Raw genomic sequence first — 13,788 nt, forward strand, 5'->3', positions numbered from 1 at the left:
ATGGTTACAGGAACCCCTATATGATTTCAAATAAGCCCCTGTACCTGGGCCACCAAAGAGTCAAATAGCCACTTTAAATCGTTGCTCAGCACAGCTAGATTTCAACCAACAACTGAGAGGTGAAAGGTTCCGTATCCCATGACCAGTCCCCTGAACCAGGCAGTTCCACTCTTTACAAGCTTTTCAATGTTCTTACCAAGTGTTAGAAGATGGATATAAGACTTGAAAGATTATCATCACCTATGCTTATTTCTTCATGTAGCCAGAAGAAAGCAACACACACATATACAGAACGAGAAATAAAACTGGAGAATGATTTCATAAATCTAGTAAACTGAATTTTAGAAATCACCATTCTCCCAGTGGGCCAGGCATACGACACTACATAAATGGGCTTCTGAATAGTGCTCAAACGTGTGTTCTCCACCCTCCCCTTCACAGTGCCCAGACAGGTGCCTGGGAAAATCCTACTGAACAGAAGTCCTAGGTTATCTGTTAACTTTCTTGTCTGCCAGACAAGGGTGACTAGGGAGAACAGGGATGGGCTGAGTGACGTCAGTCACAGAACCATTGAGCTCCCAGTCAGAGAGGAGGATAGCTTCAGAGGCATAATGGGAGGGGATCAAACAAAACCAAGTCACCTCAGAGACAGAGGAGAAGATGAGGCTGAAAGAGCAATAGAAACAAGCTGCCAAACAGATGATAGGGGAATGGACCTAGTTAACATCCTCTGCATAATTTCATAGGAGAGGAGCTGGAACGTGTGTCTGTATTGAGTGGGGAGTGCAGAGGAGGTCATCAGTGCTGAGGGGACAGACTGCTGCTGGGCTTTTCATCTGATCCGGTAGTTCTACGACAGATATTTTTAAAAGAAAGGCAAGAGATTTGAGTTTGAATTGCCAGCCAAGCCAGAGCAGATGTAGTAAAATGAACAATTTGTTTATTTGCTGCTGAAAATCACAATTTGTAATGATTTTGGAAGGGAGTCAGCCTCTCTAATACTTCATTACAGCCTGTTGCAATTGCAAACTTGGCTGCTTTTGCTAGGGCCACACAGTTTAATTCGCAAACTAGTTATTGATGTATGAACTGACTATTTAAACACTCGTTTAAAAACCAAGCACAAAAGATGTGGTTGGTTTTTTAAAAAAAAAATTTTTTTTAAAAAGCTAACACGCATTAAACCACCGTTTGGGGCTTTTGGGGTAAAACAAAAAATGTATCAGTGTGAATCAGCAGAGAGCAATACTGAAAGCCTTGGGTCACGTAAGTGCAAAGTTAAGGAATATGAGATATTAAGGTTAATTCATGAGAAGCAAAAAAAAAAAAATCTATGGGTTTCCTTCCAGCAATATTACACAAAACACTTGCAATGTGCAGGACACGAGAAATGCTGTCTGATAAAGGCAGTCATCTTCTGGTCAGGGCTTATCTGTGTGTAAATCCTAGGTACTCCTTCTGCTCTGATTTTGAAGGTTACCACTGTATAAGCAGCTTTCCACTCTTTGGGTGCTCCTTGGACTTAATCCTACTCCCACTGAAATCGATGGGATTTTTGCCATTATCTTCAATGGGGTCAGCATTGGGCTATTAGAGAGTATCTCTGCTGCTTCATCCTGTTCTTTCTTTCTGAACTCTGAGGTGAATGATTTCAGAGTAGCAGTCGTGTTAGTCTGTATCCGCAAAAAGAAAAGGAGTACTTGTGGCACCTTAGAGACTAACAAATTTATCTGAGCATAAGCTTTCGTGAGCTACAGCTCACTTCATCAGATGCATAGACTAGAACATATGGTAAGAGATACATATATATATATATATACACACACATACAGATAAGTTGGAAGTTACCATACAAACTGTTAGAGGCTAATTACTTATCTGTATGTGTGTATATATATATATATATATCTTACTATATGTTCCATTCTATGCATCCGATGAAGTGGGCTGTAACCCACGAAAGCTTATGCTCTAATAAATTTGTTATTCTCTAAGGTGCCACAAGTACTCCTGTTCTTTTTTTCTGCGGTGAATGCCATTCAGTCCTGATGATTTACTGCACTGCAGTTTCAACTTTGCCTCTATTTCCTCTCTCTGTTAAGGCCACATTTTGACTCCCTGTGAAATGTTGCTTTGCATTGACTTTTATGGTATACTTTATAATGACAATGCGTGGTTCTTCTGCTAAGTAACTTATTTACTGTTGAACACATATGTCAGATTAACTGTTGACACTGTTTTTGCCTGCACTAATGCAGAAGGAAGCTGTGAAGCTAAATAAAAGTAAATGACAATCCACAGGCAAAAACATATAAATACAAAAACTAAAACAAAACAAAACAAAAACCCACTGAGCTAGCAGTAAACTCAGAAAATATCCATATACGTTCATGAAGAAGTTAATTCTCCTTGTGAGTAGCAGGATAATATTTTAATAGATTAAGGCTCTCAGTAAAAAGAAGGGAAAATTACAAACTCTTAGTAAAATGATGTTAAATAATTGTCAAGAATCAGCTTCTTCACCACCACCTCTCAACACCAAATGAATGGATACTTAAAATGTCTTGACTTACCATGTACTTTCCAGATTAAATTCTGTACGTGAATTATGGTTTTAAAGCTATTAGAAACCCAATAATAAGATTTATTTCTATAACTGTGCACTCTTAGGGCCAAAACCTGCAGTCCTATTTGATACCTTTATCAGGCAAAATTCTTAATCTTTGTATTTATTTAAAGGTCGTTACAGAATCTAGAATAGAATTCTTACAAAGGATACAGACAGCACCACTGATCAAGCTGGTGACCTCCATTTGTCTTAATTCTCACATCAACTGACTAGACTCTTTAAATACTCTTTTAACCACATCACTCTCACACGCAGTATATTCTCCCATAGCTTGGTACAACTGCTAACTTAGCACAACTGCTAAACGTATCCATTTCTTCTTAAATTTCCAGCATCCCACTTTAAGAAAATTGAATGCCAGTGTTTCTTACTTCCAGTTTGCTGACTACTTATCATTTTGAATGCTTGTTCACAAGCAACTGAAGAGACATTTAAATGCTCTAATTAAGGCAGCAGCTTTAATTATTTGCAGTTTTCTGACTCCTTTGTATAACTAAAGATCATTCCAATAATTAGTCCTTGAAATCATGTTCCACAAAGAAAGAACGTGTCTTCATTTCTTCCTCATCTTTCAAAGCCTTCCATAACTTTTGTGAGAGTTTTTAATCCTTTCTGGGGTGAAGGAACAATTTGTATAGTGGGAGTTCTGAGAGCCATTGAACCAAACTGTGAACCCTGTATATGATGGACACCATTTCAAACCAGGGGATGCAACCACACCCCTTGCACACCTAGTTCCAGCACCTATGAATCCTCATTTTGGATTATGTTGCTGGGACAACTCTGATCAGGCCCATAATTTCCTAAAATAAATTCACTTTGATCTAATCACTATTTTAGTTTCATAGGCATGCAAAATATATACTAGCATTTAGAGTGCTTTACATGTTCAAAGTACTGTACAAACACTGACTAACCCTTATAAGGCCCCTCCAAATTAGGTAAGTAGCTATTTTCATTCTCATTGTGTAGACAAAGAAATAGGGTAAAGAGATGAGGCAAACTGTCCAAAGACAAATAGGAAATCAGTAGCAGACCTGGCAATAGAAATCAAAGGTCCTTGACCCTCAAACAATCTTTCTCTTCTAAAACACACTGTCTTGATTTTAGTTCTCTATAGTTCCTTCACCTTTATAAAGAAGGTGTCAACGTGCATTCCTTGCACAGACAACACTCCTAGTGACGTCACGTTATGCAGAATGGTGTACTACATAGTATGCTGTGCTGGCCATTCTGTCTTACAACATAATCTTGACACCTGCCCTACATTTTCCATCCTCATAATAACTGAACATTACCACATTTAATCATTGCTCTATGCACAGATCTAACTGTGACAATATATGACCATTACATTGCATATTTCTTTTGTATTCCAAACTGTAAGTTGTGTGTTTTACTTCTATTTTGCTGTCCAATCCCTTGATGTATGAGTGCTACAGAGACAGGAACTTCAAAGCCAAGCTTTTAATAAAGTTTCAGATTAACAATACATAAATTTGATTCTCTCACAGGTAAATTGACACAGTGCACTAGTTTTGTGCGCACATGTTCTATTATCATAATCACATTTCCCACTCCCAATCAAGGATGTGGGCACAAACCAACCCTTAGTTCCTTTGTTCTCCTGGCTCCAGCATCAGTTTTCAGAGGTGCACTTTCTGGCTACATATACAGGCCTTTACACCAGCACAGACATCAACCCATTCCTGGCAAAAGCTCTCCCCCCATCCTCACATATGTTTTGCAGGAGAACATTAATGGCATTATACACGCTGGGATCCAAACGGCTTTGTAGGCAGCATCATCTTGCCTTCAGTTGAACAAATGTACATTCTACCACCATCCATCAACTGCTGTGTGTGTAATTTAACCTTCTGCCAGGTGCTTCCATACCAGGGGAGGGTTTCATGAGCCAGGGCAGTACGTTATAGATAGACTGGATCTCCCAAAATAATGGTGGTCACTAGACACCCCTTTAATATTCATATTATTGGTAGGGAATAAAGACCCAGATTATCCAAATTTGAAAACGCCAGATCTCCAGAATCTCCAGATCTCCAGGGCATCATGCACCCTACTAGTGTATCCTAAGTTGCTGTTTGTGAACTTTCCTCTATTGGCAATCAGGCCTGCATAATGATTGAATAGTATCCTTTCCGGTTTACATATTCACTTGTACTTTTGGGGGTGGGTGTGCAGACATAATGTAAGGGACTGGGGCGTAGGCGGTCTGACCTATCAGCCACAGCTGGGCTGGAGTCCACACATCAGGGATGGTAGTCAATAAGCAGGGGTTGGAGGAATTACTAGATCCGGGTTCAGTAAGCATGTTTTGGGGTCAAAGTCAGGAGAGGGTCAGAGAGCAGAGATCAGAGGTAGTACCAGGCTGGAATCAGGAGGCAGGAATCAGGATTAGAGTTAGGCTGGAGTCAGAGAATAGAGATCAGAGGTAGTACCAGGCTAGAGTCAGGAGGCAAGAGTCAAGGCCAGAGATCAGGAGATAAGGTGAGGTCTGGAGTCATAGTAGGCAAAGCAAAACATAAAGTCTTATAAAGACTTTAGAGTCTAAGCAAAACATAAAGTTTTATAAAGAGGGTGAGCATTTCTGAGTGAAAATTGGCAGTTTTCAAGCCACAACATATTAGTTTCCTAAAGAAAACAGGAAAGATAGCTCTCATTATAAATATGTAATATTTCATATTTTCACAAGTTTTAAGTATTAGAATAGCCATGTAATCAAAATTAGAAATACAGGGAAATCACATAAACTGCAACTACATATTTATGTTAAATTCTCCAAAAGAAAAATTGTGAATTTCTTAGTTCTACATTAGCAAACTTGATGGCCATTTTCCCCTACAGTGTTGTTATTAAATTCTTCTTATAATATATCTAGTATTTACAGATTATACCTTTTTGTTTATTTTGGAAGAGGGAATTGAGCTTTCTTCCTACGTAAGCCTCCAATGGAGTTAATCCTCTTTCAAGAACTTCTCACAGTTAAGCAGTGTTGCGAAACATAAAATTCTGACTCACCATATATTTCCTGTTCTTGTCTGACTTGAAAGATTTTCAGCCACAAAAAACTCACACTTCTGTCTCTGGAAACTGAGCTACAGTTCAGAAGGATTCAAAGACAAACTGGATCTTTATTTCGATAGAGATAACATCCACAGTCCCATTAGCTAGGGTAAAAAAAGCATAAGGAGTATAAACCCTTATGCTGATGGGACAATACCAAAGGCTAACTGCTTGGGGTTAAGGAAATACTTACATATGGATGAGTTAACCCATAATTGTTTTTAAACAGAATTTCTTGAATCTTCCTCTGAAGCATCTGGTACTGAAGACTGATGTACAGGACACTGTAGTTGATGGATATTGGAACTAATCACTTGTTTGATCTGGTATTAGCATTTCCCATTTCCTCTCAATGAGGCTTTGGGCAGAGCTTGATGCCAAGCCAGCACTTGTCCATGGACAAGGTAAATACATCCAGATCCATTAAGCTGGACCTCTTTGTGATATCTCATACTCCTTACCAAATATTCCTCTCACCTCCAAGAATCTGATGAGATGAAGGGGAACTTTGTGAAATTTCTCATATCCTTCCAATCTGACTGAACCCAGTAGATTGCTATGGCAACTTTTCCTCCATCTCCAAAGCCCTCACCTGTAGAGCCTCACAAGGTTCAATCCTATTATTATTCAACTGCTTTGTGCATGCAGCAAAACTTTTTGGCTTAAGAATCAGCCTAAAGAAGCCAAAAGTCATGGTCCAGCCTCAACTGAGAAGTACTGCAACTATGCCAGTTGTGTCCATCAATGATGCTCCACACAAGCTCGTTGACAAATTTTGCTACATAGGCAGTGTCGTTTCATGAGATTGATGACGACATTACAAAGTGCTTTGGTGCAGCCACCAATGCCTTCGGAAGACTTCAGCATCATCTCTGGAATGAACGCTGGGTGAGACTGCAAACAAAAACTAATGTTTATTGTGCCATCATCATCACCACACTCCTCTGTGGCTGCGATATGTGGACTACTTAGCAACACCACATAAACAGCTTGGATCAATTCCACCTACGACATCTACAGCGGATAAAAGGAATTAAATAGCAAGATTTGATTCCAAACACCAAAGTCCTTCAGTGCTGTAACATCACAGGCATTGAAGCTTTTACAGTGAGAGTGCAGCTGAGATGATTCTGTCATGTGGTCAGTACGTCTGACAGTAGAATACCCAAGGCCATCTTTTACAGAAAATTGCAGACTGGAACTCTTCGGGAGCAGACCAAGAAAACATTCAAAGACTCTGTCAAGGCCATCCTCCAATCTCGCAATGTCGACCTCAACATCCACAAGTATTTCTCAAATGCGGACACCAGGGTCTTTTCTCACAGCCACATCCTCCTGGGTAGTGATTGTGAGAGGGGGCAAAGCAGCAGCCCCTCTCCCAGGGCCACCAGCAAGGGTCAGGCCTTCCCCCCTCTGGAGCCACAAAAATTAGAGAAGCAGACAGCCAGTGAGTTCCCTACCTTCCCGGGGTTGGTGAGATTGGGTTTTAGCCCTGGGGTGGCGGGCAGCAGGCTCCAGCCATGGGGCTTCAGGCTCCATCTCCGGCCCCTGGGGTGCTTCCCTGGGTCCTGTCCCAGGCCCCTGGGTGCAGGGCTTCGCACTCTGTCCCCAGGCTGTGCAGCAGCAGGCTCTGGACTCGGGCCACGTAGCAGAGGCCTCTAGCCCCAGGCTCACCACCCTCCATCGCCCTTAGCCTTTGCTGCCTCCCTCAGTCCCCCATCAATTCCCTTATCACCCATGGTTCCACTGCCTCCCCATCCAGGGCTTAATTTGTTCTCTGGCTTGCTGGGGCTGAGAAAGTCTGCTGTGAAAAGTGATATTTGTATGTTTATTAATATCACTTTTCACAGCAGATTTAGTAACTAGCTGGGAGGCTGTGAAAAGTGATATTAACATACAAGTGTCACTTTTCACAGCAGTAGACTTACTAGCTAACAAGTCTAAAAAAAAAACAACAACCGGAAGAGCAAAAGAAAATAACAATAACAAAATAAACAAGAACATGCAAAGCACCTTATTTGTGTTTCCATTGTATTTAGGTCCAGTAAAGAACAGACAACTGTAGAGTATTTTTATCATTGAGTCTTCAAAAAAACTCCTACATAAATAAATCACAATGATTTGGACATGTATATGTGCATATTTATTTGTTTTTCCTAAGGTTAATTAAGTATTTTAGGAAAAATTGTCAGAGTGACCACCAGCAAGAGTTGGGTGCCGCACTCTGAGGCCACCAAAACATTTGTTGTGAGAACCCAAAAGCCTGCGACAAGATCCAATGGCAACAGCTCTGCCACCTTGGACTGAAAGATTTTCAAGACTCCAGCTTGTTGCAGTCAAGGAGAGACGTGCAAGGCGTAAAGCTAAAAGCAGTGCACATCCATCTACAATAGTCTTCACCCGTGGCACTTGTAGATGGGGCTGCAGGTCCAAAACTGGTCTTTGGTGTCATCTCAAGACCCAAAATAACTAACTGTAGCTCATCTGTTAAACTCACTGAGAGACTTTATCATCATCATTATTCAACCTCTATATCATGGATGGGCAACTTTATTGTAGTAGAATGCCATAAACTCCACTAAAACCTTTTGGCGGGCAAGGGGGATGTGACATGGTAGGGGAAGGTTTGGGTTCTGCCCCTGGGGAGTGTGACATGGGGAGGAAGAGGAGGTCAGGTCTTGCTCCTGGGTTTGATACCACCATGCGGTGGTGTTTCCCATCCTGTGGGGCCACAGCGCCAGAATAGGAAGAGATACTCTGTGGGATAGCTGCCCACAATGCACCGCTCCTAATGCCGCTACAAGTGCCGTAAATATGGCCACGCCAGTGCGCTGTCAGCTTCCAGTGTGAACACACTGCAGCGCTTTCCCTACTGCGCTCTCTGAGGACTGGTTTAACTCACAGCACTCTACATCTGCAAGTGTAGCCATGCCCTAAGTTACTGTGGGGGCTATGCGAGTACTTAGATACATTAGATAGCTTGTATAAGACACCTCACCTGGAAAACCTGCCTATGCTAATAGGCCACTGCCACTCAGGTCCTGAATTTAAGACCACACATGTCCGAATCTTCATACCAAAACCCATTATTTTAATATGGAGCTACAGTAATTAGCTCAGGGAGGAACAGGTCCATAAGACATCTGCAAACCTCACAGAGCTAGCCAAATAATGAAACACATTGCTGGCTAATATTTCATTCAAAACATGTTAAGTCATTTGTAAGTAGTCATAAACTAATCAAGCCTCCTCCCCACTCATAAAAGCAGTGCATTGAGCTAATAATTTATTATAAAAATATCGTCTATAATTGTTATTCAACCATCTGAAACCTAATGCAAGTTCCCCAAATCCAAAGCAGATAGATCATGAGAGTGTCACTGCCCCAAAAACAAATGCTAACAGATAATAGGAGTATGATGAAAACTATGTTTGCAGCCCTGTCAAAGCACATTATTTGTCAAGCATGGTAAAGTTAATGCAGGTGCCTTTCACTTGAAAGAGCTCCTTGTATCAACATATGCTGGCATCTTCATTTCTTTAGGAACTTTAAACTGTCAGTAAAACATTCCTATAAGCTGAGAAAGCCATAGCAACACTGGCAGGACAATGCTAAAACAAAATTAAATAATTTGTATAAACTTATTTTAAAACAACCTCCAAGATGTGTTTTTCAATGCATTACACTATAAATTGTCTTACCTCTTCCTGGAAGTAGTATAATGCACATAATAAGTGAGGAAAGCAAAAGGCATACGATCACTCCAAATATGATTTTTAGCCGGGTCTGTAGGATAAAAACAAATAATTATGTTTACAGTATCCTCTGCAGTATATATATTATGGCTTTGTTTGAAACTAAATACCCCCACCACAAAAAGAAAGAGTATTCTAGTTTATTGCTGACATCCATCCAAGTCAACAAGCATAAATCTTCCTGTACTACATTTAGAACTGCTTTTCTTCCTCTCTCCGGTGAAGCAAATACTTACAGATTAGAGCCTGGCCTTGTGCAACAATAGAAAGGTTACAACAACAGATCCAGCAGTTTTTAAAGATTGAATTTGGTTCACATACTGACCTTCATTTTTCCAGATGTATTCTAAAAGAATGAAAATTCTTTCTGCTGGGTGTTGGTCAGTGGATCTGTGAGAGGAGTCTAAACAGCAGGCTCTGCTTTCACATTCAGAGGCCAAACCTCAGGAAAACTTTTTTTTCCATGTACTTTTGAAAACTGTGCCAAATTTCAAAGGTTTTCTGGAAAATTAGAAACAGATTTTTGGGAGCGTTCTTGGCCCGGAAATGACCCATGGGTTGCTGTGGGAGTGGTAATTATATTCTCCCTCTTCGTGTAAACTGTAACCAACATCTGCTTACAGAAACTTAGGGGTTTTATGACTCAACAGTAAGGTTGATATATGCTGTTTGCCTCTAAAAAGTATAGTGTATTTTGGCAAACCTCAGGGTTTTAGAGTCTATTGACGATGACCTTATTTCTATTCTCAATGAAGTTACAAATTAAGGAAAAGTAAAGCACTTATTTTTATTTGTATATATTATGCTTATATGTTTAGTTTTTGGAAGAAAAAAGAAATGAAGACTGTATAAGAAATGCAGAGAGCGGAATAGAAATACTGTACATACATTTTTAAATTTCTTTAAATCAATATCTCTTTAGCATGTGAAGACAATTATTATATGTACTTCTGAGAAAATGATAATTGTGTAGTAGACTTTACATTATAGATTTGAATGGGAAACATCTATGGGCCTGATCCAAAGTCCACTGAAATCAATGGAAGTCTTTTCACTGACTTCCATGGGCTTTGGATTTTCCTTGTCTGGCTCTGCTAAGGATTTTTTTTTAAAAAAAGCTTGATATTTCAATGTCAAGGAAAAACAACACTCCCCCCCCCCCAATTCACCTCATTTTAGTGAGCCAAACAATACGCACAACTGGCTGTATGAGTGCTCTAATCATGGAAGTGCATGTCCTTTTGTCCCCATAGGCATACAGGGGCTGATCCAAAGTTCACTGAAGTTAATGAAGAGAAGTAAAATCACACTGTTGTAATCAGAGCACACTGTAAATATAGTCAGACAGCCATTTCTCACATTTTCTGATTATTGCTTTAGCTTTGGTACAGCTCCACTGGTGATAGAAAAAGGTGACAGCACTTGCGTAGACTGGCTGTAGGTATTTTTACCTTCGTGTCATTTAACTATGCTCAGAGCTGCACCAGTGCAATAACATTGGTGGGAGATTAGAGAAAGTCCTACATGTAGATACAGCCCTTCCAGATAATGTCATACTGAAACTGTGATATTGAGGACTGTGCCTTTAAGGGCTAAGTTGGTCAGACAAGGGAGTCTAGGTGAGTGCAGTAAAGTTCTAGCTATTGTTATGAACAGTCAGTTGGAACTGGACACACAATATAGATGTCTTACAAGCACCTTAAGCACTGACCACTGAACACCATAGAAACAACCCTCCATTTAATCTAGGCAGCCCAGGCAGCTGCTTCAAGTAATGGCAGTCCTCCCTGGGCTGCCTTTGGATAGCTCCACAACCCAGAGCTGCCCACAGTCTCCCACAGAGTGCTGCGCTATGGCCCTACCTCAGCACAGCCCCTCTTATCTCCTGCCCCAGCCTCAGCATGTGCCATATTCTGGTGCTTGCAAGGGGCCCTATAGGGCATTTTACAGTAGTGTGACGCAGTGCCTGTACTGACAGATTTCTCTACCAGCCAGCCAGTGGGTTTAGCAAATATACAGGGTGTTTTGTGTGTGTGTGTGTGTGGGGGGGGGGGTTGTAACATTGATCTTTCTTTGTCTTTCCAGCTGCAGGTTTCCATTTCCCCTCACTGCACAGAAATACTTCATAAGGAAAGTTCAGAACTGAAAAGATGACCTCTTCTGACATCTCTGCAAAGAATCAGTAATGACATTTTCACCTAATTACTTTAGCATGGGACTGGACCAGGCTGTTCAAATATGTCTGCAAGACTCCCGGAACCCTCTTGGACAGTGGCCTATGGAGGAGCCAGTCCAGAGCATGCAGAGAGTGGGGTCAAAATCTATGGTCTGCAGAGAAGCAGGGGCTAGTGAAGCACAGCTGAGCTGTTTCAGAGCAGCATAACCTATGGCTCAGCCCAGTGCAGCAACAGCAGAAGCTCTATGACCACATGAGAACTAGGAATTGACTCAGTTTTAGCAAACCCATCTGAAAGCCCAAGACAGCCCCCCAAAACCAGAAGATCCCCAGAACACTGGGACATGTGGTCACCCTAAATAGGGTCTAAACCTATTAGCTGCCACTTCTTCCCCATACTGTGTTGACATGAGTCAGCTAAGAAAGTCTCTTTCTTCCTTACCTCCTTCAGTTGATCAATTATTTTAGCTGGTATCTGCTTTTCAAATGAAGGCCATACTTGAGAGGGGCTGTGCGTTTTCCTCTGCTTTGTCTCCATACTCAGCCAAACAAGCAACCCACATTCTCAACTTTGTCTCTGTCTCCCCCTTTTGGCAAGGAAGCTTACCTCACAGATCTAAACTAGTGCCAAAGACTGCTGGAGAAACTGTACATTTAACACCCAGGAAGTGACCCCACATCTATCACACCTATAGTAGATTATACACAACATTTCTCTTATGCTGTTACATGATCTAGAGGGGTTAGCGATCTTTTGGGCCAGTTAGTCCAGTACTACCTGATTGCTTACTAATGTATTTAAAAATGAAGACAATATTTTATTTGTAATACCACACCAGTAAGTGCCCTTACTTTGTATGTGCTGGGTACCCTCACAGAACTCAAATTAATAAATCACCCAGATAACTGACAACCAATAAATACTACAATCACCCCCATCCTCCAGTGCCTCCAACATAAAGCATCTCCTCATAATCCTTCTAAACTACTCCCACCACCTCCTCCTCAAATGCCCTAGAGAAGTTATGGGCTTTGTGACAAGTCCTGAAGCTTAACTGATCCCAGATATATTGAAAAAGTAGGAAAAGGACATTCTGGAGTAGACGGTCTACTCAGAGAATGCCCTGCCAGCAGCTCACCAACTTTTATAGCAATAAAATGGAGCCCGACTGGGGTCACTCCTCCCATTGACACCCCCTAGGACTCAGAACTGTGAAAGGGAAATTTTCCCCACTCTGAGAGCACTAGGACCCAGGTGGTAGTGGCCTTCGGGGACAACCACAGAAAGGAACCAATCAGATATTCCAGACAGGAGGAGAGAAGCAGCCAAAGCCGGCTCTCTGGGCATTCAGAGAACTTCCAACTGTTTTAATTGTGCGGAATGACTGTTTGCTCCAACCCCCTCCCCTCTGCCTTCCTCACAGTCTCATATCTCTGTTTCATACCACACCTGCTGTTCTGACCCTATTCTCCCCTTTCTTTGCCCCTTTCCTCCCCTCCCCTTTCAGTTTATCCTCTCCTAACTGAACACACTCTCTTCCCTTCCCCCCCCCCAAATCATGGCACTAACATGAGGACGTCTGCCATCGCACTGTTCACTTTGCTTGTGTGTTCTACCACTTCCCCCACCCTGTGTCTCTCTTGTCTAGTTAGACTGTAAAGACTGTGAACTTTTGGAGCAGGAACTGTCTGCTATTCTGTGTTTGTACAGCACCTAGCACAATGGGCCCCACTGTGTTTATTGGCCCTTGGTCCTATTAATCAATGGGCCTCCAGATTGAATGACTCTGCTGTTAATAATTGTAGTAGTGAGGGAGAAGGAGATAAGGGTCACTTACATTGACTGGGCCCAAACCACTGTCTCAACACATTAGGCGCTTTAAAGGGTCAAAACCAAGACCTTGCACTCTGCCCAGAAACTCACAGGCACCAAGTACAGTTCCTGAAACATCTGTACTATGTGTTCTAGGCTGGTGGTTCTTAACCTTTCCAGACTACTGTACCTCTTTCAGGAATCTGATTTGTCTTGCGTACCCCCAAGTTTTGCCTCACTTAAAAACTACTTGCTTTCAAAATCAGACTTGAAAATACAAAAGTTTCACAGCACACTATTACTGAAAAAAATTGCTTACTTTCTCATTTT

General features: G+C 41.5%; 1 protein-coding gene across 3 annotated transcripts in view; it reads right to left on the reverse strand.

Annotated features, from left to right (window-relative positions):
• Nucleotides 1-12,219, reverse strand: part of LOC140895584 (prolyl endopeptidase FAP-like) — a 56,527-nt gene extending 44,308 nt beyond the window's left edge. For 2 of the 3 annotated variants that reach the window (XM_073305628.1, XM_073305630.1), the window contains exons 1-2: nucleotides 12,088-12,219; nucleotides 9,416-9,500 (exon numbers count right to left, since the gene is read on the reverse strand). In XM_073305628.1, coding sequence (XP_073161729.1) covers nucleotides 9,416-9,500; nucleotides 12,088-12,183 — 181 coding nt within the window. In that variant the 5' untranslated portion in view covers nucleotides 12,184-12,219. Of the gene's footprint in view, nucleotides 1-9,415; nucleotides 9,501-9,794; nucleotides 10,087-12,087 lie in introns of those variants that run through there. The other variant, XM_073305629.1, reaches the window with a different exon arrangement.
• Nucleotides 12,220-13,788: the final 1,569 nt, after the last annotated feature.

The sequence above is a fragment of the Lepidochelys kempii genome, chromosome 11, assembly GCF_965140265.1.
Source record: "Lepidochelys kempii isolate rLepKem1 chromosome 11, rLepKem1.hap2, whole genome shotgun sequence".
Classification (NCBI taxonomy): domain Eukaryota; kingdom Metazoa; phylum Chordata; order Testudines; family Cheloniidae; genus Lepidochelys; species Lepidochelys kempii.